This window comes from Strix uralensis, chromosome 5 (assembly GCF_047716275.1).
Source record: "Strix uralensis isolate ZFMK-TIS-50842 chromosome 5, bStrUra1, whole genome shotgun sequence".
NCBI lineage: Eukaryota > Metazoa > Chordata > Aves > Strigiformes > Strigidae > Strix > Strix uralensis.
In genome coordinates, this window is record NC_133976.1 from 32,429,089 (window position 1) to 32,455,341 (window position 26,253).

The 26,253-nt window shown below is 38.6% G+C and overlaps 1 protein-coding gene across 1 annotated transcript; it reads right to left on the bottom strand.

Annotated features, from left to right (window-relative positions):
• Positions 1-23,014: 23,014 nt before the first annotated feature.
• On the bottom strand, positions 23,015-25,204 carry LOC141943701 (arg8-vasotocin receptor-like). The gene is made up of 2 exons (XM_074869352.1): positions 24,289-25,204; positions 23,015-23,214 (listed from the first exon to the last, which is right to left on the bottom strand). Exons 1-2 carry the CDS (start codon positions 25,202-25,204, stop codon positions 23,015-23,017), a joined length of 1,116 nt encoding a protein of 371 aa, XP_074725453.1.
• Between the last annotated feature and the right edge of the window lie 1,049 nt (positions 25,205-26,253).

Here is a 26,253-nt window from a genome sequence, read left to right on the forward strand (position 1 = left end):
AGACACAGTCGCTGAGCGCTCAGATGAGATTCCCACAGGATAAGCAGCAGAGGGAATATTCCCCTCTATAAAGTGTTCCATGAAGTAAACTTTATATGTAGAAGTTTTATAAACTGACAGTGCCTAAAAGCTTTTGCTGTGTGAAACACAGTAGAAAAAAAAAAAATGTTCTGGTGTAAAAGTCTGTAAAAGAGCAACAAAGGAAAACATCTAACACCAAAGCTGAAGAAGGGGTCACTTCCTCTTGCTGTCAGCAGCAGTGTGCATCCGTGTTAACGCATTACTACACTTGAGACTCAGGGGCCTTTTTATTCATAAAAAATTAATTTCTGCATAAAAGGCTATCACTTGTCCTATACAAAACTTGCATTTCCATTTTAAACATGTCATAATGATAGCAAGCCACGAGTCATGCATAGGTTTTTCACCTTGGAAACAAGCCAAGAACATTGACAAAAAAATGTGCTTTCGTATAGCCTAATATTTTTCCTGCCTTACCTGCCATGCTCATACTGTCTGCTTCAGGCAACCATGTTTCTGTCAAAGGACCATAGTTCTCACTTTGCTCTGCAGCCGTGTTTTGCCCCAGTATATCCCCTCTCCTGACAGACCTCAGGCTTCCATGACTGCATATGACTGGGTCCAGGAAGAGAGAATACTGACAAGGAGGTCAGAGCAAATTTCTCATTCCCCTTCAGTAGTGGCGAACACTATCAAAACTCATGTCTGAGAGGAATAACACAGGACTCTTCTTAAATCATAATGTATTCAAAGTTAGTGTCAAGTAAAAGCCAAATTAAATGGATGAATGTTACAAGAACTACTTCAGTAATAAGTTACTGTGACATGATCTTTCCTTCGGAGATAATTCAAGCAAAAATAATTTTCATGTCTGGCTAAAATGACAGTTTTGGGCAGCACACAGTTTATTTTGTTTCTGGGAGACCATCAACAATGCCTTGACTATCATAAAAATAAACAGATGCAGATTCAGAACAAATGTGCAACTAAGAGATATGAATATAATTAAGCTTTTATCTCCACAAGCAAATGGTAGGAGATATGGGTTGTAATTGCAGTAGTTTTAGACAGCTGGGATTGATTTGTTTCCCTGTAAATGGTACACCTGAAATATTTGAAAATATAATACCACTCTACATTTTCAAGGTCACCAGCAGATAGCACCCAGTGCATTGACACCCAGATGGATAAAAGATTGCATTAATGGCACAGTGACAGATGCAAAGTAACATCTTAGATTTTGGCAGATTCAATGTCAGAAAACCAAGAAAATGCTGTTTCATTCTTGACAGGCATGAATGTGAAAAGATTTATACATCTTTTCAGGGTGAAATACGCCCAGAGTCATTTGACTCCTTTGTTACAGATCTTAAGTTCCAGATTCATTCATTCCTTTTCCCCCACCTATAGAGGACATTTTCAAATAAGAGCACATAAATTCAGGTATGTGTGTCCTGTCAGTATCGGTGAATACTTTACTGATAAATCTTCCTGTGCCATGTGAGAATGGCCACTCCAGTCTCAGTGGCTTGGAATTGACTATATTTGGCCAGCAAGAATATCTCCAAAAGAGGCTACAATAAGTACTGTTTCAATACTTGTAATTCGGCAATTTTTTAATCTAGTGAGTTGGAAATATCCTATGAAAATCTTTGCTACAGCAATAATAATTGAACTAAATGTAAATGAATGATCCATAGCTGATAGCAGAAAAGATAAAAACAGATAAAATACCAACATTACTAGAGGCAGAAAATCATCAGACTATGAACATTGTCCTTTGAAGACTAAACCACATTTGGCCAGGGATTCTGGTAATGATGAGGATAATCTTGAGGCAAGCTGTAAAAATGCAAAAGAACATCTCATCTGTATATAGTCACTTTTACATACAATGACCTAAATTTTATGCCACTATACACATATACACACAGACATGAACACTAGACTACAAGAATGTTAGGGCTTCAAAATCAAGTGGTTAAATGGACTAGAATCAATAATATGCTAATCTGGATAATCCTAATGCACACCATGTCACATATATTGGTAGACAATGTAGAAGCCTGTATCTTCCCTGTGCCTATAATAGGGATTACATTTAATGCATGATTGTTGCTATTTTTTCTAAGATCTTTGTGTCATTCAGTACACAGACAAACAGAGTTCAAAAACTTTCCCTTATTGTTTGATGACCAGCTTTATGCTTTAGGTGTTACATGCCAATCAAACTTTGCACTGAACATGGGAATTCCTCATGGGCTTCTTCTACGCTACTTGTCTTTTCAATATCTGAGCATTGCATACATATAATGCATTTTCCCAGCATCCTGTTGAGATAGTGGGTGTTATGAGCCCTACTTTATAGATGTGGAGCTGAGGCACAAGGAGAACAAGACTAGAAATAGACATTAATTTTCAGAGCGTGGTTTGAGTTGTACATCGCTTGATTTTTTCAAAGTATTTGTCCTTATTAGAGAAATTTGTACCTATAAAACACACAACACACTCCTTTTTATGCCATAGCATACAAAGGGGGAAAGATGTTTTTACCCTCAAGCTTTTGATGATATTTCAGATTTTCTGGATTTAGACTTTCAAATATAATGATATAAGAACTGAAACCCTAAGATCAGCTGTGGCTAGTGTGAAGTGCTGAATGCAGATCAGAAGTGCCCATAGTAGCCTGTGTTGCTGAGGAACACATGGTCACACTGTGTACTATTTGGAGTTTCCTAACAGTTGTAAATCTCTTGGCTAAATTTTTCCAAATATACTTTTGTCCTGTGTTTCCCACTGTGCTCTAGATGAGAAATGATTAAAAATAGACATAAGTATTGAAAGATTGCCAGAAAGCTGTATTTGACTGCATTGCTTTCCTGCAGAACTTCTAACGAGAGATAAGTCTCATATATGGTCTCACTAAGGACTGGTGAGAAAGCAAGATAAGCCTACAATGATGCTTATTCATGTGTTCCATGAAGAGCTGAAACCTTGCATTTAATTTTATTTCCTATATCCTAATTAACCAGCTAAACAGCAAATCATCTAAAACAAACTGGAATATCTGTGAACCCTTTTAAAGCCATCAATAGGTGGTTTTCATCATGATTTTAGATTCTGAAGGACAATTTAATAATAATGATAGCAATAAAGTTACTGTTATTGCTTTAAATGATTGACTACAGAACTGTGATTATACAAGTAGGACTTTCTGCCCTTTTTGAGACCGACTGTCATGATGTAAAAAAGATCTACTCATGTGGCATCTTACTTGTACTGTCAGTGGCTTTTAACATGATCTTTCTAATAAGGATGCTCAATCCTTTACACAAACAGTGACTTTAACATTCTTTATGTTAATACTTATCAGACAGGAAATATTTTCAGGTTATAACCAGAACTGCATATTGCTGTTAAATTCTGACATTATATATCATATCTATGTGCATGTCAGTGCCACAGGCTAATAAATAGTGTACTTTTGGGGTGTTCTTTGCTTTGGCTAAGCTAGAAACTTACTCAAGCTTTAGTCATTCAGTTTCTAGTTAAACACAAGAAATTAACTTTTACTCCCATGCAACATAGGTATTCATGGAACATTTTGAGAAGGATTTTTTCACACATGCTGTCTATGGGAAGTACTCTTATGGATCTTTTACTCAAAAACAAGGAAGAACTTGTTGGGGATGTGACAGTTGAGGGCAACTTTGGCTGCAGTGCCTGCAATGCAGACCCTGAGGAAAGTCAGAAAGGTAAGTAGCAGAGTACTTAGTGCAAGGGCATAGGGAAGATGAAGGCAAACTCTTTTTCAAGGTTCTCAGCGATAGAATGAGAAGCAAGGGTCACAAGTTAAACCAAGGCAAATTCTGAGTAGATAGACAGAATTTTTTTTAACCCTGAAGGTAGTCAAACACCAGAAGAGATGGCCCAGGAAGTGTGTGGAACCTCTGTCCTTGGTCCTGAGCAACACGAGTTAGGTTGGACCTACTCTGGGTGTGGGACTGGACCAGATGACATTCAGAGGTCCTTTCCAACCTAAATTGTTCTAAAAACTATGACTAAAAACCTTGGACTTCCAGAAAGTGGAGGTAGGCTTGTTCTGGGAATTGTCAATTTGTCCTCCTGGGAGGTTGTCCTCACAGGCAAAAGTGCCCAGGGGAGTTGGCTAATCCCCAAGGACAATCTTCAGGATGCATAAGTACAATTCATTGCAGTTTGCAAGAAAATGGGCAGGCAGAGCAGAAGGCCAGCTTGGCTATTAAAGAAATTCCTAAATTCCTAACTGAACTAGATAATGACCAGATTGATGACTAGAAAAAGGCAAATGCTACACCTATCTTCAAAAAACAGCAAGAAAAAGGATTTGAGGAGCTATAGACTGGTCAATCTAGCCTTAGCCCCAGGACAATTCTAGATCAAATCCACATAGAAATCATTGTACCTGACATGGAAGGGCTTTATTCAAAAAGGCACACACTATACGTTCAAGGAAGCTTAGTGCAGACTTCTTAATGGCCAGCTCTAGACAGCTATTAGATGCAAAATGAGTGTTGAGCAGATAATACAGCAGCCTGGCTGTATTATTTAATAGATTAGTTTTTCAGTCTCTAGTTTTCACTCTGAATGATAGCTAAATGATCAGGAAGCTACTCACAGCTTTTCCTGTACTGAGATATTAGTTATATTAGTATGATGTTTGTATATTACTGAGTTGTCAAGAGGACATGGAAATTCCTTTTCTTCACAAGTCTCAGATTGTTGATTGAAGTCATGTTCAGACTGCCTTTTCTCCAGCCTCCCACCACTACTGCTACTTTCCTAGAGTACTACTAAAGCTACTACTGCTTTCCTAGAATGGTGAGATTAGTCAGATCATCAAGCTAATCTGACAGAAAGCTGACACGCACCCCTAAAATGTGTCCATTGCTCCTGAGGTGGGTTTTTTTTTAAAATGAGATCAGTTCATGAACATGAATGCTATATCCAATATAAGACAGGGAAGGATACAGACAGCTAGGAATGGGTGAAAGGTCACAGACCAGTTTTCTCAATTTATTTCCCCGCCTCATCTCCCATAAGAGTCAGTATCAACACAGAGGAGAGGCTGGGGATGTAAGATCATGAACAGATATGGAAAGGAACTGCTCTTCTCAACAGCAGCAACCTGTTAGATTAACATGATGATAACTGTATTCTAAAAAAACCCTGGCCATGTGCAATAACTCTATTTCAGGAGGAGCACATTTATGCACAGAATCACCCATTTAAAATGTTTTTGACTTCAAAGATTTAGTGTTATTGTTCATTATTTACCTTACTGTCCTGCTTAAGCTCTGTCTGAGATCAGGACCTCACTGTGCTAGACATTTTACCTACCTAAAGAGATAACCCTAGCTTCAAAATAGCTATGAGAGATGAGAGGTGAAAGAAAGGAAAGTGATTATTTCCCATTCTCAAAAGGAAAACTGAGGCACCAAGTGATTAATGGTATTGTTTTTAACATCCTAAGGGGTGTGGATGCTCAGTTCCCATCCATTTTAATAGAAGTTGAATATTCAAATACATGAAAAAGCTCTGTAAATTCTACCCTGAATGGATCCCAAAAATCTCCCTGGAATTTAATGTATCTTCCTTTTTATAAGCATTTAAAGTATCACATGCGTATATGCCTATGTCTGTATAGGTTTGTGCACTCTCTGGTTTTCAACAAGCAGCCAGCTCAGCATGTCTTTGCCTGAGCTGGATTTATTTGTATTACCCTGTAGAATATCACATAATCCATTTACAGGACAGTGTGCAAATGTTTTGGGTAATATACAGACTGAACACTTTATCCTTATATACTTACCCAGACATGGGCCCTGTAAACTGCTCAGCTTGCTCTACTGACTGAATTTTCTAAATGTCATGGTCAGCTATTTTAAATTTGTAGGACACCACAGGCAAATTTTCCACACTGCTGTCAGTGCCACTGGTGCCTAGGAAATTCTCTCTTTGCAGGGTATTGCCATTGTCCAAACTGCAGGCATAGGCAGACTCCAGACTACACAGTCACCCATTAGCCACAGGCTTGACCACTCCAGCCTCTTCTCTGGCCATCCCAGAAATACGGGGATGCTGCTCCCAGCCAGCCAGAGTGTCCCTCACACATCTGTGCGTATATAGGAGACTTAAAGTGGACATACATGTAATAGACTTGAAATCACTAGAAAGTTTGCCACCTATTTTGTCTGTCTAATCACCCACTTTCACCCTTTCCTGTCAGTCATAAAAGACATAAAAAGTCCATAAAAGATATTTCTACTTGGAATATGACCCACATCTGTGTCCACACGAATCCCAGTGAAGATTTCACATAACACTGGCAATGAAATGAAGTAAGCATCTTCCTGATGTGTGCTGTAGATTAACTGAGAGAAGAGAGGAAGAAGACAGACTAAGAAAAGAGATCTGAAAGACAGATGAGCTTTCTGGAGATGTTTTGGTCTTAGGACATAAGACTCGGACTGAGAATTAGAAGGAAGACAAGAATATGGTAAAAGGCAGTCAAAAACAAAGACAGACAAAAGAAGCTGATTGTAACTAGGTCGAGTTTAAGCGAATAAATTGAAGAAACTGTGAGATCAAAGCTACACATAATTGCTAGTCAGTGAGCTCAGGATCAATACCACCCAAAATCAATACCAGCAATACAACAGATACGCCACAATACCAGACACTTAAAAAATGTTAACATATGCCTACAAATTTCTAAACACCCCTCTAAGACTAATATGAAAAAGTTCTACTCCCTCTGATACACACCAGCACCCAAACACACTTGGGTGCACACACATCCCATGTGCCCTCACCCCTGTGGGTTATATGCATCAGACTCTCCTGAGAGTGAGGGTTCCCCTGCTCGCACATCCCTCCTGTTGCAGATGTGGGTTCTCCACATCCCATGCTGCTTCCTACAGCCCCCTAATTCAGAGGTGGTAAGAGATCATCCCACAAGGTCATCTAAGCACGCCCCAGGAGTGGGTCCTTGCTTGGTACACCCCAAGTGTCACTCCAGCTGATGGATGCAGGCTGCTCATCACATCCAAAGAGGAGGACATGCCATCAGGCAGAGCTCACAATGCTGGTGAGGCAGCTTCTGATAGTGTCAAACTAGATTTACACTACTGCTTCATTCCCACCCCAAGGTCTCTCCCCACTGTTACGAATTTTCATGTTTATACTGCTTCTCAAGCTGACTCCTTTGTCTCAAAAGTCTCTTCCTAATTCCCTGGTTCCTGTTTAATCTGGCCAACATTTATCTCTTCTTTAGCACTGTCAGTTGGGCAGACATCCTCTTACACACTTTGGGGTATCTTATTCACACACCCCATGTACACTCACACTCTCATCCCACAGCAGTTGTTATTCAGGCCATCCTGCCGAGGGTGGCCTGTGTAGGTCCCCCTGCAAGTGCTGCTGAAACAGTGCCTGGGCTGCCAGATCATACTCAATGAGCATATGACAGCCTTATAATCAGCTTCAAGGAAACCTCTGGGAAGATGTCAGTAAAATCTGTGGGAATATACCTCACGTTCTCTGTGGAAATTGAGCCCTGATGCAGGCAAAGCAGCAGTCCACAACCTTAGTCAAAACATCGGGGTACTGGGATTGTCCCCAGGGTGCCTGGTTAAACCCTTCCATCACACAGATCCCCAGGGACACAACTCTGAGCAAAGAAGACAAAGCTACCAGCTATGGCTGCTGAGCCACTTCCAGCAGCTTCATCAAACAATAAACACAAAAGAAATAGAGTGGTTTCTGCTTGTCTGTCTTTAAGATATGTGCAGACGTCAGTTGTCAAGTTTATTGAGTTGTTTGTTTCAAACACATCAGAAAGCTATTTTATTACTAGACTTCACTGCAATCAGTCTTTGGTGCTTTAGGTAGCAGGTACAGTAGAAATACCATAAATAAATGGAGAGGTAGTTCAAAATGATTATTGGTGCATTACTGTCAAAATAAGAAGGTCTAAAAGTTCCCTGAGTATTTTTTATCTAAGAGTCCATAAAGTTTCAATCTTCTTTTCATTTCCTCAAATTACTAGAAAAAGGAAATGGTTTAAAATGGCAATTTTTTAACAAGGTGAGTAGGTTGAGGAGTACCAGGGAGTGCAATAGAGAGATAGACTACAGGAATCACACCCTGCCTTCCCTGGGACAGGCCCAACAAGCAGACAGGATGCATGATACGGAGGATTCCCTGTCCTCTCTCCACCTGTCTCAACACAGTGACTCAAGGGATAGGGGGCAATGGCAACAAGTTCCTGCCTGGTGCAGCAGGTGCATCTCCTCTGTGACTGCTTCACCTTCCCAGGTGCCGTTGCACAATAGCTGCAAGTGGAACTGAACAATAACAAGGATGATGGTTCATCTAGCTTGGAGGTGTTGTCAAGGTTAAGTTCACCTACGCTCTGTGTCAAAACTATTTCCATAAAGTAAAAAAGACAGGTCATTGTCATAGCAGTCTTTCTTCTGAAGGGAACAGAAGGCCCAATGTGCAGACTGGACCCACTTCTTAGGGAAGTCTGCTGCCTTCCTCGGGCCCAGGTTGAAGATGTGAAGAGAAAAACTTCCTACCCTGGTACTGCCCTCAGATTATTATCCATTATTGATTCTTCAGGTAGGCAGTGATGAAGCTGAAGCTAGAAGTTCAAGGGCTATCAAGAGAAACTTCAGGGCTTTGGGACAACTGGTTAAGGGATCAGGAGCACAAGTAGCATTCTCCTCTATCCTTCCAGTTGCAGGGAATGATGAGGGAAGAAACAGGAAGAGCCAGCAGATCAATAGCTAGCTCTGAGCCTGGTGTCACCAGCAGAATTTTGGGTTTTTTGATCATGAGTCAGTTTGCACGACTCCAGGCTTGCTGGCAACAGACAGGGTACACCTGTCTCAAAGAGGGAAAAGGATCTTTGCACAGGAGTTAGCAGGGCTCATTGAAAGAGCCTTAAACTAGATTTGAAGGAGGTAAGGGATAAAACCAGGCTTTCTAAAGACAAGCTCATACCTGAACCAAAGAGTGAAACCAAAATCAAGCACTCCCAGGTTCAAGAGTAGAGTTGTGGCCTAAATCAGACATTGACTTCCAAAATACATACCAAGAGCAAAGCAGCATGAACTTTTGTGGGCCAGGTTCAGACAACCAGACACAAAGAGTGACTCCAGAGAGCTGAGCAATCATTTTCACTTTAGCCACTAAACCTCCATTCTAGCAGTGTGCTAGTAACAGGTCATCAGTAGTGATGAACTAGCTCTGAGAATCCATCCAGACCAATCCTCCCATCCTGTTAAAATCCTTGCTGCCAAAAAATACAAATAGAAATAGTATAAATTGCAATCTGAGAACAAACAAAACAACAAAAAAAAAAAAGCTCAATAGGTCTGAAGGATCCATAAAAAATTTTCCACTACATTGTCAGAACTTTTCTGTATCCCAAAAACTACTTCATGTAACTCTGGTTCAGATGCAAAAATAAAGTCATGATGAAATGCAGTATAGTAGGCAGCTTCTTGACTATTTGTATATTAGCATAACTCAAGTGTGTGTGGGAAATACAATACACAAGTATTACGGTCTTAGAAAATTGACCGTGAAAAATAGAATTGAGCTTCCTTAAATTCTCCATCAGTAGGTCTTGCCTCGTTACAAACACAGGCCTTTGAGCCAATAATAGAACTGATGAAGTTTATAATTTATGCAGCATACTCTGCTGGACAGGTCCCTGAGCAACATGAACTAATTAGACCTGTTTTGATGAGGGAGTTGGATTCCATCTCCTCCAGAGGTCCCTTCTAACCTGACTAATTGTATGATTCTATGATACAATACCTAGACCTTTTTCATTTAAAGTTAAACTTACTATAAGTTAGTACAAATTCTCAATTTTTGATGGGCATGTTCTTCATAAAGGGACAGTGTCAAATGCAGTACCTGAACAAATTTCTGGAGGAAATGATTGCATGTTGAAATGTAGGACTCTACCTCTCAGTGAAGTGCCTTTTCAGTGAACTATGTCGTCTCCTGTAGGCTGCATTTCCTGTGAGAAGAATATCTGACCATTTTCTTTCTTATACTGTGAAGTACCCATGTGCTAAAAATTGCTGGAAGCCTCAGTTCATATTGCTAGCATGCCACATGGTATGACAAATTTCAAAACATAAAGGCATTATTTATACATGGAGGTTTTTTTATATTATTATTCCATGATAGATTTATGATTTAACAGTCATGTTGCCTGGTTATTAACTCCTTGTTCATTTGCATTTGAAGTCCAAGAAGTTTTAGCTTTTCTTTTTCACATAATGCAGGTTTTAATAGCTATTCAGAAGAGCAGTGTATCTAGCAGAAATATCCTTCAGAAGCTCAGTTGGCTGTAACAGCATAAAGGAGACACAAATTTGACACAGACATACAGTTATAGAGGGGTTATAGCACTATCTATATTTGCTGAACCCTTGTTCATCTCTGTGGTTATTTCAAGAGATGGTATGAAGGCTGAGTGGTGACTATCCAGACAGTGATCTCAGAGCATTCTTCTGAAATCTGTGGCATACCCAGTCTTTTCATAGTTGGTAACACATTGGGACAACTATCCTCCCAGAGGCAGAACTGTTTAGATAATGCACATTTTTAAAGCTAGGACATTGACAACAATATTAAATTGAGATCAATTTAAAATTGAGAGATTCTTCTAATTTATTGAAACAGAAAATTGAAAACAAATCATCTTGGTTAATTTTGCAGATGACTCCTTATTTACTTTTTTCATAAACTGATAATCTTTAAATGAAAAACTGATCATTTTGACATTTTGCAATTTCTTTCTTAGACTTCTTTAGCTGAAACCTTTCAGCCAACTTGAACAAAATTCTCCAATTGATTTGATTCTCTCAGACAAAACCAACCAACCAATGCCCATACTCATCTTCCCCTAGAGTGTCAAATGAGGGGTTCCCAGGAACTCACATAAATTTCTTTATTATGACATTTATAAACTATAAAAAAATGAAATCCTTTACACACATTTCTCCGGCAATGTTAAAGGAAAGTTAAAAGTAATCCTTATCCCAAATCTGAGGAATAACCCAGTTGTGGAGGATGGAAGACAGCTGCTCTGGCCTCACGAATGCTCACTCAAGCCTGTCCATTTTCCTCAAGGAATCACATGCTTGACCACAAATCCACAGCAAATATTCAGTCCTGCTGCAGGTCCTGTTTGGATCTGTCATCCTGACTCTATCTGAAGTCAAACGCCAGTGTCTCTGCCTCTGTGGTGCCTAGTCCCTGAGCTGGCTTCTGATTGCCAGCACTGTTTCTTCTTCAGACTTGCATCTCTCCTTGGTGGTTGAACTGTGCAAATACCACTAGCAATCTAGTGCATTTCTACCAAAAAAATTTAACACATTCACAATCAAATTCAGGTATAAAACTACTTCTCACAGTTCACTTTCTTCAAACAAAGATCAGAGACAAGCCCTCAATGTGCAATTGGATCCTTACTAGTTTGAGAAGCCTCTGTCCATTTAATTGACATTCAATAAGACAAGTATGGCATGCTTAATGAAAATAGGGATGATATATTGGCACTTTTATTTAACACCCAGTTTCTTTGATGTAGGCTGGCTTGTTAGGATATTAAAATTAGAACTGAGACAACCTTACAAGTTTCACACTCTTAAAACTTGCTGCAGTTCCCATTTAAGAACACTTTATAAAAGAATTAGTGTTGTTATGTATGACAAATTTCTCAGAATAAGCCACCAACATGCTTTTCCAAATAACCATCTACAAAAATAATGAGATTTACAAGAAAGCTTGTATCTGAAGCTATTAAGCTAGGTTCAACTTCTGAGGAAGTGCCCCCACTGGTATTCTTGGTACCATTCCATGATCATTGTATTCCCATCTTTATTTAAAGCCATCTTTTAAGGCTCTAACTCCTTTCCTCCCATCTCATTTCTTTCTTTTCTTACCCATTTCAGTCCCACTATTTTCATATTCAGGAAAACAAACACAAGTAGCTGTAAGAATGAGAATATAGTATAACTGATTCATATTTAAAATTATACCTGTGATTAATTGCTGTTCTTCAATAAACAAGCTGTTCTTTTAAAGGCTTACACTTCAAATACTGCTTTTTGCTAAGATTGCACATATCTTGGCCTCCTTTAGCCACACAATTATGGGTATCTAAAATATACATTGTATATCACATTGCATTGTGACTGGAAGATACAGGAAACTTTCACAGTAGTATTTGTACCATGGGTAGCTGATAAAGGCAGAAAGATGCCCTCTCATTTACTTGCTAGCAGTTGCTAGCAACAGTGCAGTGTTGCTCTTTGGGACTCATGTTTTGGTATCTGGGTTGAGACTGCTGGAGGACAGGACAGGCTGGAAGCCTCTGTGTTCAACAGCTGATGTACAGAATTAAAATAAAACAAACTATGTAGGAAAATATTCACACTTTCAGATTCCTGTCCAACTGAAAAGGATTCACAATTTCTATCTTTGGCCTCCCAGTAATGTTGTGTTTAGTCTTAAATAAAGTGGTGAATATTTTATGGAAGGAGTAGTTTTTATCCATCTGTTTATATAGCACTAAGTATAATCATCTTTAAAGGACTGTTTTAAAGCTCTTTTTCATAGCATAGACAACAAGGGCACAATGAAGAGAATTACTGGTTTATATAATATTCTTTCCCTGTCTGACAAACAAATCAGTAAACACCAGAAATCCACTTATATGGCCATATACCCCTTGCATAAGAATAAGATGTATATCACCCCTTCCTCCAGATATCATGTAGAGCATGTCAGGGACTGGGGCAGCCTGTGAGGAAAGTTCACAAGGGTTCTTCCAGACCATTACATTACTTTGAATCCTGATGTCTTCAGCCAGACCTAAGATTAGGAGCCCCAAAAGGTGGCAAGTTGTTGTCACCCACTAGATACTCATTGGCTTTGAGATTCTGATTCAGTCATTGAAACTTTAATTTCAAGGAGAACACTCTCACACTTCAGAAAAAAAAACAAGGCTTGGGAAGAAAGAGGTGCCAGATTGTTCAAGCAGCAATGAATTTCAAACTGCAGACACTAAAAAAAAAAAAAAAGGTCGTATAAGCAGCTTAAAATTTGCACTGTTCATCTGCCAAGGAACAAACTGCAAACTTTAATAGTTGTTACGTAGTCTGTAGATGTTCTCAGGGGGATAGGAAAAAATTAGCACAAATGATTCTGTAATTGTGTCATACAAATTGGCACTGTTCACTGACCCTCAAACCTATATTTTCATCTCTCTGTTAAAATTTGCTGTTCTGACGTGTATGTGCTGCAGAAAGCTTGCTTGGTAACTGTCTGTTTTCTACAGTCTATGCTTCCTTAAATGTATTTGCCTGGTGTTGAGGCAGGCTGCAAATGTGACACTCAATTACACAGCAAACGAACAACTGGCAGCACACATGACCATTGCGTAAGGTTGCATAGCATGGGAGTGGTTCATAAACATAGTTCTCCATGTGACACATTAAGGTGTTTGACAATATTGTTTTAAGGCCTACCCAGAGACAATAGTCCCATTTTCTCCAGAGACCACAAAGGAAACCACAGGTTTTCATGTGATGCAGTCTTTTGCCAAACCCTGCTTTAAACCAGATAGATGCAATAAGCTTGTTGTTGATAGGGATGTTGAAGGATTGGGCAATAATCATGTTTGCACTTTATTGTATTTTTATTCTTGTAGTAAGTGATCTAGTCCTAAATAGCCTATGACACAAAGAAGCTTTTTAAGTAACGTATCCTCCAACTTGCTTTTACGTTAAACGCAGAATTTGTTTCTATGTCTGAAGGTTAATATGCACTTGGTTTCAAATCTTGGTTCAGACATATTTTTTTTTGAACCAAGCCAGTTTTCTGATTTATCTTGTTCATAACATGTGATACATTAAGAACTTTCATCTCTAGGTGATCATTCACATTCTGAGCATGCAGCAAACCCTGGGGGAGCACAACTGTATTGGGTTTGAGTGGCCAGGTTTTGGGGGTGGGGGGCACTGCAGGGGTGGCTTCTGTGAGAAGCTACTAGAAGCTTCCCTCATGTCGAATACAGCCAATGCCAGCCAGCTCCAAGATCGACCCGCTGCTGGCCAAGGCCAAGCCCATCAGTGACAGTGGCAGTGCCTCTGGGATAACGTGTTTAAGGGGGAAAAAACTGAACAAATGGCAATTGTAGCCAGAGAGAAGAGTGAGACTATGTGGCAGACAGCCCTGCAGACACCAAGGTCAGTGAAGAAGGAGGGGGAGTTGGTGCTCCAGGCGCTGGAGCAGAGATTCCCCTGCAGCCCATGGTGCAGCCCATGGTGAGGCAGCTGTGCCCTGCAGCCCATGGAGGCCCATGGTGGAGCAGATCTCCACCTGCAGCCCATGGAGGACCCCACGCCAGAGCAGGGGATGCCTGAAGGAGGCTGTGACCCCGTGGGAAGCCCGTGCTGGAGCAGGCTCCTGGCAGGACCTGTGGCCCTGTGGAGAGAGGAGCCCACGCTGGAGCAGGTTTTCTGGCAGGACTTGTGACCCTGTGGGGGACCCACGCTGGGGCAGTCTGTGCCTGAAGGACTGCACCCTGTGGGAGGGACCCACACTGGAACAGTTCGTGAAGAACTACAGCCCGTGGAAAGAAATCACGCTGGAGAAGTTTGTGGAGGACTGTCCCGTGAACTGACCGCAACCCCCATTCTCTGTCCCCCTGCACCACTGGGAGGGAGAGAAAATCAGGAGTGAAGTTGAGCCTGGGAAGAAGTGAGGGGTGGGGGGAAGGTGATTTTAAGATTTTTTTTTTATTTTCTCATTATTCTATTCTGATTTGATTGGTAATAAATTAAACCTATTTCCCTATTTTAGTCTGTTTTGCCCATGACAGTAATTGCCAAGTGATCTCTCCCTGTCCTTATCTTGACCCACAAGCCTTTCATTATATTTTCTCTCCCCTGTCCAGATGAGTAGCGAAGTGATAGAGCAGCTTTGGTGGGCACCTGGCATCCATCAAGGGTCAACCCACCACAAAAAGAAGTGTAGAAGTTTGTGCCATTAATGAATACTCATCTAAATAATTTACATTACCTTTTACACCAGAGGGGTGAGACATTTTGAAATAACTTGCATTAATAAAACTAACATTAATTTTTAGAGTTCTGGGGCACTCTGTGAAGAGTACAATTTAAAGAAGCAGAGTTTAAAAGAATTTTCAGAGTAGAATTTGAAGAAGTATTTCCATTCCTATTTTCCCATTCTCATTATTACAAGGTAAATCATCATTTGATAACAATGTGAATTTATACAATGCTAATATATTAACTTTGAAGGTAAAGGATATTTCTACACTACTATATGGTGACACTTTCTAGCTACACAGCATACTCACAATATATTTTCATAATGTTCAGTGTTAACAGAAATGTTGAAATTTCTAGGAAAAATAATACTGTTTGCACAATTTCTTTCTCTTACAGATGCAGGAAGTTAATGAACGACTTGAATGCAGTTCAGTTCTGAGATGTTTGTCTGAATCAACTCTACATTTCCCTCCAGGACACAAATGCATGTATAAACTTGTAATTGATTTCTTAACCTGAAGGCAGAGATAATATTTCAGCTTTGGAGAGCAGTATAGAAAAAAAATAAAGTATTATAACTTATGCAGTTTGTATCAAATCACAAGATTAAATCTGAACATATAAACACATCTATTTCTGACATAGATGTTTTTATTACAAAATGATGAATTTACCTTAGAAATTGATTTATACAACAGTATTTGAGAGCATTCTAAGGATAGTCCTTTTGTGCCTCTAGATATTTTAAAGATAATGCACATAAAATATCATATTTCTTTTGATCAAGATCTCAAGTTAACTCTTTGTCTTGTATCAGTGAATGAATTCTAACTTGCAGCCTCTACAGTGTTTAAAATTCAATAGGATTAGCCTAATTTTACATTTATGATATTCCTCTCATCCGCTTTGATTTATAGAAAAGAATCTTTAGTAAAGAAAAACTTGAACCTACTGAAATAATACATGTCAGGTATTCAGTCAGTCTGGTCCTCTATTTCAGTGACTGAAAATGTATTTTTATATTGTCCCCAGGTAATTAAAGACAAAATTCAACACATTGCAGCTTAGAGACAGTCCTTGCTTAAATTGCAAGATGAGCTTAACTGTCTCATTCTCAGCAGAACAAAACCTCTATCACAGGGTAAACCCCTTCTCTTGCAGAATCATTGGGAGTTTCTACCAAAAGTGTCAGTCTAAGGTGACATTGTGGGGAAAAGATGTCAAAAGATAAAGACGTTTATACGTATATATGTTTACACGTTGCAGAGATAAAACCACGTGTCATCTACTCCTTTTAGCCCCATGGAATGAGGAAGAGGTGGAGGTGGGCGGGAGTGTTGGGCAGAGCACCTCTACCCTCTGGGCTCCCAAAATGGCCAGTGGTACCCCGGTAGGACTTGCCTGTACAGTCATCTGTATGCACTACGCAATGATGTCAACTTCCACGTGCTAGTTGCTCGCTTTATTGTATTCATGCCCAGCTGGATATTCAGTGCACTGTTTTATCACAAAAAAAGCACAAGAATTAGGTACAGATATGCCTGTGCTAGTGCCTCCAGTATGGACATCATGTGAGACATTTCTTGATCACTTTGCCTGTTTGTGTGCATACGTCCATGGGCAGACAGCCTTGCAGTCCAGTTCTGATCGTCTGTTGTCATCACTGTTTGCAACCTAAATAAACACAATATGCTTTAGCTATACAATATGTACCTTTAGTACATGTGGACTCTTAGTGCACTCTGAGGGAGCTTTTATGTGACATCTTACTCCTATTTGGTCTTCCTCATCCTCATCAGGGAGCCTTTGCCAAGGAAATTTCCCAAAGACTACGTATATGCTGGGCATGCTCCATCCAAGATCTGCAGAAGCAGCAGCAGAGCAGCCCTATGGCAGCTCCATGTCATTAACTAGTGTATTAATCACATGCATACTGACATTCAGGCACTTCTGGAGCTCTAAGTGTTTGACTTTCCATCATATCTTTCCTTTGATACGGTCTACATGTAAATGTCATACAATCCAGTATTACTTCTCTGTGTGAATGGAAACACAAATCAAGTCCAAATGTTACAGTGGAGTTTTTAATCTCTTCTTTCACAGCAAATGCATTAAACTCCAAGATACCCAGGTGCTGAGGAGAAAATAAGGATTTCTTTCATGAGGTCTTGCTCACATATTTTTTGTGAACAGATAGTTACAGCTGAACACATACCATCTCAGAGCATGAGATTGCATCAGTCTTGTCAACAGAGGAGCAGGAATATGAATCACATTGCCAGCAGACAGGAATTTGTATTAAATGTATCAATAAGCAGTGTTCACATCATGACTGTGCCTGCCAGAGGCTTGTATTCTCTATGATAAAGTACAATTTTTGCCATCAGTAAGTCAAAAGCTGGAGCCACTCAACATTAAATCATTTGAGGCCAGACATCTATTAACACATTTAGAGACATGGGCAAACATTTCCAATATACTATGATAGCTAGCAGATAATTTATTCCTAGTGTCTCTTCAAAGGTGGTGATATAGATAATAACTGAACTCAAGAATAAGCTAAGGAATACAAGACCAGTATCTTAAAGCAACACTTTCGGTTTAATATATACACAACTAAATGTATAAACATGAAAAAAATTTTTAATGTTTTGTGCCAAAATTTGTCTTTGGGTAGCTTCATGGAATTCAATACACAGAGCAATAATCTTGGAACCAAAGAACATAACTATATCTTTTTAGCTAAATAAAATAGTAACATCAGAGATAAAAGTTGCATTTGTGATTGAAATCATGTCTTTTATATTATTTTACCTTCAGAACTGATCTATATATGTCACATTGTGCCAAGTTTATGTTTTGTTTTAAAATTTATTGTAGGTTATATGTTGATTTCCTTGAAATGATGATGATGATGATGACAACAACAATGATAAAGACAATGATAAGAATATCAAGCTTTTCTGGTATCTGGTTTTAAAATCTGATACTGCATCAATTCTTTTGAAAATTGGTTACTGTCTGTCTCTAGTTGTATCCAACTCCTCAGCCATAACTTCCATAGATCTTCAAGGTCAAACATTTTTGTTTGGCATTTTTTCAAATTTCTTTCCCAGATGGTACTGAAATGTTTCCTCCACAAGGTCCTACTGATTCCTGTGTTGTTAACTCAGAATTTAGGATAATTGTTGCTAAAATTTGGGGAATATACAATCTGAACAATTTTTGTTAATTATACCAAAACGGATGCAAGAAACATAAATCCACAATTCTGAAGGTCTTTCAGAATGTCAGTCATGATATAAAAAATTATTATGACTACAACAGCATTTGAATATATTTGCACTGCGTCACCAGGGCAACATTTGGATGGAAATTCAAGAAGCTTTTGGTTACAGTTTATTGCCTCTAAAGTTCGTTATGAAGCTGGATGATAAAATAGTTAGCTAAATTAGTTGTTATGACCTACTGGTGGAAAGCATATGCTTTGGACTTCTGTGTTGGCAAGAAAAGGAAACAAGAGGGAGTGGGTATGGCCTACTTAGTTTCACTCAAAGCCTATTCTTTCTTTCATTCCTGAAAAAAGTGAAGCATAAAGTAATGGAAATTTTACAGACAGCTTGTAAAAATGCCTAGAATTTGCCTCCTTAATGAGATGACCCTCAGAAAGTCCTCAAGTGGCAATAGCAGGAGCATCATATAAGTCCGAGAAAAAGATATAGCTTCTATCCTTTTGTTTAAGAGAGGCAAACTGAAGACAACCTAGGGTACCTCTGCAAGAAATTAGGGCAGGTAGTGTTTGGGAACTGTATTGCAATTACAATTCCCATTTGAACTGTTTTCCTTTGCAATCATGTTTCATTGCATGTATGAATCATCTGCTTCACAATCATGGATGTATCCTGTAGATACCCAGGGCATTCAGGGCCAAATCCCTATCTTATGAAGACAAAATTTTTGTATTTTTTTTTCTTATTCTCTAAGGGATCCAACCCACATGGATTTGACTGAAAGAACTGAGTAGCTGGATTCTATTGCTTTGCCTTTGTCTGCTCATGATACTTTTCAGCCAAGAATAGCTAACATTCAGAAGCTCTTGAGGATACTTTTATCCTGGCCATGTGTTTGGGAACTAGACATTACAGCCACGTCTGCATGCCATGTCTGCCTCACATAATAAACTCTGACATTTCCGACTTACTTGGGGCTCCACATCACACTGCCAGTCTTCCCCCAACAACACAGAGACAGGTGCATTGTATTTGACCTGAGAACCAGTTACCACTGTCAGAACTAAGTGATCAAAGTGAAATTGGTAGGGCATTCATTTGGCACCATCATTAAAATTTGTCAGCATCATTCCATTGAAAGGTGAAAGAGATTATCACCTGACACCTCTGGCTTCAGTATTCACCATTTACAAGTATCTGAACTGTGACTGGCTATGAAAATACAGCAGCATTTCTGTAGAATAACAGAATTATCAAAATATACTGTAAAGAATGCAAAACACATGTTGGGATTTTTCTTTCATTCTATTAGGGTTTTGTGGGTTTTTTTTCTGTAATAAATCTATACAGAATTCATAGATTACACCGTATTTGATTCTTATCTGTATTGCAAAACACAGACCAATAATTTTTAAGAAAGAACTTAATTCCTTTTACCAAACTATGCCTTTCCCAAGTGGTAAGAAAACCCTGGAAAGTCAACACCCCCTCCCACCCCCAGATAACCAGAAACTATACCGCAATGCCAGTATCAACAACATAGCCATTTGCTTCAACAGTGTCAACTTGTATGCTATGTATTTTTCTGCTCAGAAATTATTTGTGGGAGAAAATAGAAACTAGGCATTGATGAGGAAGACTTTCATCTGATAATTGGATTTTTTCATCTGCATGTGCTCCCACAGTGCCTCCAGGGACTTGTATATTTGAGTTTCTGATTCCTTCATATGGATTAAACACCCTGGCCAGACTAGAGTGATGTCTCACAGTCATCCCTCTTAATAAGACACTGTAACGTCTATTGTAAACCTAAGTGACAGTGAATTGGAAAAGATATATTCCAGCTGAAGAACCAAATATAAAGGAAAACAAGGTCATGAGATGTTCAAACTACAATTCCCAAGAAAACTGATAGCCAAATTTACAAAGAGAAAAATTTCATTATAATTTTAAATGGCACCTGGGAAAACATAATCCACTTTATTAGGGAAAAAAAAAAAAGTTATCAAAATGAATTTCTCATAATTTGAAAATTATTTTGACAGAAAATTTGGACCAGAACCAAACTCCCCAGTGAGTGTGTTTGTCAGGGGGCAGGCAGGGCAGGCCATGCAGGATAATGACTTGCATCTGGAAAATGCAGCCCAACTCACTTTGCTAGGAAAAACAGCAGGGATACCTGTGTTCACACACCTCCGTAGCCTGTAGTTTGTCATCATAGTACAGTAACCTTTATTTTTCTTCTTAACAGCAGGACTGATCTCAGGGGAAAGAAAATGAAAAAAATCAGACAGCACTTGAGAGACTAAAATATCGTTGTTTTGAACTTTACAGACAGTGAGCATTCATTATTGAACTTAAGAAGTTCTGACATTTCATTCATTACATGATCAAAATATCTGAAATATGGACAGTTAATATTGCTCTTAGAGTTCTATAGAACACATTGAGCTGCTGTGATTTGAGAAATCAAGTTCTACCAAATTATTTATAGAGCCAGTAACAAATATATGAGCAATGCAGAAATGTAAGTAGTAGAAGTTCTACTTTTTAAAAATCAGAGGCCAGATCAAGTGGTATAAAATGACACAGCTCCACTGCCATCTCTGAGCAGTACTGTGACTTACGTCAGTTCTGGATCTGGATGACTATTTGCATGCAATTTGAATGCCGCTTTTCCTTGCAAATGTATACCTTTTGAGGCTTTCCACATGCTTTGCTGCAAATCCAGTAGTATAATGACACAGGTAATTCCTTGAAGCATTTCTATTTCCAGTTCCTTTCAACACTGCATATTTTACTATGAAACCAACTGCAATCAAAAGAAGTAGAAAAACAAATAAAGCCACCATGAACCACTGGATTAAGTCATAAGGGAGAACCTAACTGAGAGCTAATCTGACTGAGTCTTAGAAAGTCAGTGGCTGAATATAACAAATATCCTATCAATAGTATGGATTGTATCTTGGATGGTCATACCCCAGATAAGGACCCTGTCATTTGAGTTACAGAATTTCTCTAACAGGGAACATGATGTGGGGTAGAATTAACAACTATTAATTGAAGAGAGGGGGGGGGGGGAAACAAAAAAAAGAGCAAGAAAAAAGTATCAACTGCAATTATAATAAGAGACTTCATATAGAATCTTCCCATTTCTGTCTGGCTCTGGTACTATCTTCATCCACTTCGTCCTCTTCCTACTTGCTGGAGACCTGTTCTTGCCAGCTGGACTGTGACACTAGCTTTTACCATAAGAAAGAACAGCAATATTTGGTTCAACCCCTACGTGGTCTAACTATAGAGGGAATAGAAATCATACAATATTCAGTCATATCAGCACACATTAACCAAAAGCATAACTATTCATTGTATAGCAGCATTCCTCACACACCAATGGGTATTTAGTTTAAATCAATATTTCTTTGAGTACAACTTAAAGACTATTAAAAACCCACTTTTATAGCTTTTCCATTGAAATCTGAGATTGCTAGCACTCATAAAACTGAAATGTGAATAGCACTGATGAAATGTAGTCTAACATAGGCAGACGATACGCAAGTATCACCAAGAATCTATGAATGCAGGTCTAGTCTCACCTGAAAGAGCCTTGTTGATATTCCTTCCACACTCCTCTGATTGCAGACACTGAAAGGGGAATAAATAGCTACCTGCACAAAACATCCACAAACTAGCAAGCAAATGGCATTCTGAGATAAAGATACACAGATTTATTTTTACCAGGGAAATAATAGAAATTAAGCCTGAAGAGGTTCTAAGCATACTCTGTCAATAAATTGCATGCCAGAACAAATAGGTCTGTATACCAAATGAAAGTTTACATTCCTAGCACCCATTTTTATTTAAAGTATGTATACATGGAGGGGGGGTGTGTTCAGTTAACTGCTTGCACATCAGGAAATGCATGGAAGATCAAATCCCATGGTGTGAAGCCACAGTCCAGACTGCTACTATGTTGCTGATACCTGCAATCCACAATGGCATTTGAAACTGAAGTAGATATTCAGTGTCACAAGGACACTGAATTCTTTTTAAAAAAATTATATTAAGCTGCTTGGCATTTTATAAATGTATACAAGGAGTTAATTTAAAACAGGTATTAATAATAGCTGGCAAAGGATTTTTTTGACTTTCTGCTGCCTTCTCAAGATTTGCCAGACTGTCCTTCAATCACATCAAAAAGATGAACAACTCATGGTTCAATTTGAAAACATATTCAAGTCTAATTATGTCAGATTCCTTTCCAATTATGTTTCAATTTGTTGGACTAGTTAGTTGTAAAATTTTACTACTTAGAAATCCAGAATCACAGAAGCAAAAGTACTTTAGGACAAAAAATATCTAAGATACTTTTACATATCTTTGTCAGTCTTTACAATAATTCATTCTGATAACACAGTGGCGATGGAAGTACTGAGTCAGGCTTGCACAACACAGAAACTTCCTGTATATGCTACAGAACTGCAGAGAAATATATTTATACAACAAAAGACAATTTTCCAGCTTCCTTATTCACAAAACAAGGGACAGTGGTAAAATATTGATACGTCTTGCCAACATACAAAATGTAACAAAACAACAAAAAGCATTCAATATTTATGCAGAAGTACTGTTTTCCTCAGGGTCTCTGTCTACTAGATGGATGCTCCCCGTGATAACCGATTCCTCTTGAGCTGAGGTGTTCTCCAGCTGCTTATTTGTGCAATATGGAATGTGGCCACAAAAATACATGTATATCCATGGGTTGGTGCAACTATTTAAATTGCCAAGGAGCATGATAATGGTGAATGCCGAACCTAGGATGAAATAGTTAAATGAATAACAGAGTAAATAAAGCACTCATACAAATAAGTAACATTTTCACAGTCTGCTGCTTTATGGTGTACCTGTCCATATATAAAGTTAATCTAATAGTAGGAAATTCCCATTTATTCAATGCAATTTGTAATGGTTGAAGGTATGAAGCACACTATATTGTATGCATTTCAGAGTTAAATAGTTCCATATAGTTCTTTTTGATGTAGCTGCATTAAATGTAAAAGCAATTACTAATTGCTATACAGATACAGATAAATACAGATATAGATATTGATATAACTGTATGTAGAATAAGACTCAAATTCACACTGACAGGAAGAATTCTTAAAACAAAGATCAGAAGATTTTTTTTTTATCAGAGCAAGCTATAACCTTTTTTTTCCTTTGGTTTATATCTTTGAGTTTAGAATAGGTGAACTTAAAAAAAGTCATATACAGAGTCTTCCTTTCACAAAGAGGCAATAGTATAAGTTTGACAAGATTAATCTTATTTACAACATGGGGTTTTTGATACCTCTCTCAGGCTTGCTTTTTTGCTTTATAAACACCTGTTTCACAACTTTTAATTGTTTTATAGTCTACTACAGAGATTTCATCAATACGATTTCAATATTAAAAAAATCAGATGTCTTATAACATCACTGTTCTATTCAGTAAATAAGAAATAATTATTTTATTACTTTGAATAGTTAATTACTCCTTTTCACCTCAAGAACACAAAATACTGCTGCTATAATATCTAAGACCTCTAAAAGTCTGAACCCTTGCTGTAGCAGATGGTACTTTTCACTGTGCTGTTCATTAATCTTTAAATCGTTAATCACTCAAAACACACACACAAAATACACACTTATATGATGTTTTGATCACATAACACATGAAATTCTATGTACCTAATTAAATACAGTAGATAATCAATCCAGGAATTTCTTTTTAATCATATTCAAATGATCACATGTAACTTTTACACAAAAGCAAAGTGCAAATATAAAGCAATATAGCAATGTGATAGCCTGCTATGAAGTTATGAATGAGGATGGAGAGTATCTTACCTTCAGTCACGACACTGGGGAACCACACAGACCACAGCTGTGCAATGAAGAAAGGTGACCAACAAAGAACATACGCAACAACTGTCACCACTGTCATTTTTACAGTCTTGATCATAGCCTTTGAAATACAGTTCACACTGCTTGCTCGGGATGGCAGGACTTGCTTCTGATTTGTTACTTCATATTCAGTCTGTTTTTTCACATGTATGTTTCTTTTGATTATTTTGCAAATCTTAACCTGGCATGTGATAAGGATGGCTGAGGGGATGAAGAATATAACTACAAAAATCCAAGTCACATATGCCCTGGGGCCCCATGGCTGAATAAATTCACCCCAACATTCAAAGACACCTGGAGATATTTCAGTCTTAGAAAAGATAAATACCTGTGGTAGGCTAAGAATCAGTGATATAAACCAGCTGGTGCAAATGGGGATGTTCCAGAGAGCTCTCTTCTTTTGGAAAGTGACCATAGGGTAGCAAACTGCTTGATATCTGTCCATTGTCATGACCACTATCATATAAGTAGAGGCAAACATGCCCAGCAATTGTAGATACTTGATAATTCTGCACAAGAAATCTGGCCCTATGAAAACATCTGTAATATCCCATATGAGTTGAGGCAGCACTTGAAAAAAGGCTACCACTAAGTCAGCAATGCTGAGGTGAAGCATGAACACATACATCCTAGAGAGCTTCTTTCTTCTTCGCCACAGCACCAGTATGAGAATAAAATTGCCCACAGACGCTGTCAGAAATATGACCCCCAGTACAGCAATCTCTACTTGAGCTAATTGCTCATCTCTTTCTGGTCTTCCAACAGGATCTGACTGATTTGTCAAACTCAGGAATCTGTGAGGAGAAGGACTCTCAGTCTGGTATGTGTTATCCTGCATAGGAAATGAAAAATTCTTCATAGTGCACAGAAGCTACTTACAGTAGCTGCTACTTGCGACTCAGGTTGACAGCTGTGAAGTACTGGCTAGCAAACAAACCAGCCCGGGTTCAGGTTTCGGTATATCTTCAAGCAAATCTCCTCCTGTTTGTGCAAACTAAAGCAGTGGGACCTGGATCTTGATAAAATTCTGTCTCTTGCTGGCATGCAAAAAGGCTTTATATAGGCTCCCAGCAGACAGAGCCTTATGTAACTGCAGAGCCCTCGGGTAGGCTGCAGGGACCGCAGCCAATGGCAGACCGAGCCACACAATTGGGGGAAATATATAAATAAAAGGCAAACTTCAGAGGCTCAACGTAATTCAATTACTCACTTCAGTCAAAACCCGAACTTGTAAATAGCTGTGGCCAAAATCATACTTAAATGATCTTACTCAGGAGAGTTCTTGCAAATATTTTTTTACTCAAACCAGAAGTGCATGCTGTGGCTGAAGAGGGAGGAATGTTTATACGTAGACGGAAAGTTGGGCCCCTGAGCTCAGGCACATCGTAACTGCAATTCTCTAGGCTCCTGGGGCACGACCACATCCTAAATGCAGCAGAGACAAACAAATGCATTTTTCCATAGCTCTTTTTTTTTTTTTCTTTGCTTTTTTGGAGTCACCTGATTCTAAACCAAAAAAAAAAAAAAATTTGACCTGCTCTAAAAATAATCTTTTTATTTCAAGGCGGGGTCAAGATTTAGAGGTCTTTCTTTTCTCAGCAAAATGAAAAATAACACATGAAATAAATTACTTTTAATGGGACTGTGAGTCTACTGAGAATTTAATAGAAAAATAAGTGAAAATTCAATGGGCAATCCAGCTGAGGAAAAGGTCTCTATAATGAAACGATTTCCAAGGGTCTCTATTCTACTGTAGTGCTAAAGGCTGGGAGGTCATTTTTCAGTACCTAATCCTTTTTATTTTTGTGGAGTAAGTTGTATCATGACCACAAGAATTTCATCATTCTTTGACCTTCTAGTATGACTTCTGCATATTGTTAGTGGCAGATAAGAATAGCAATTTTGATT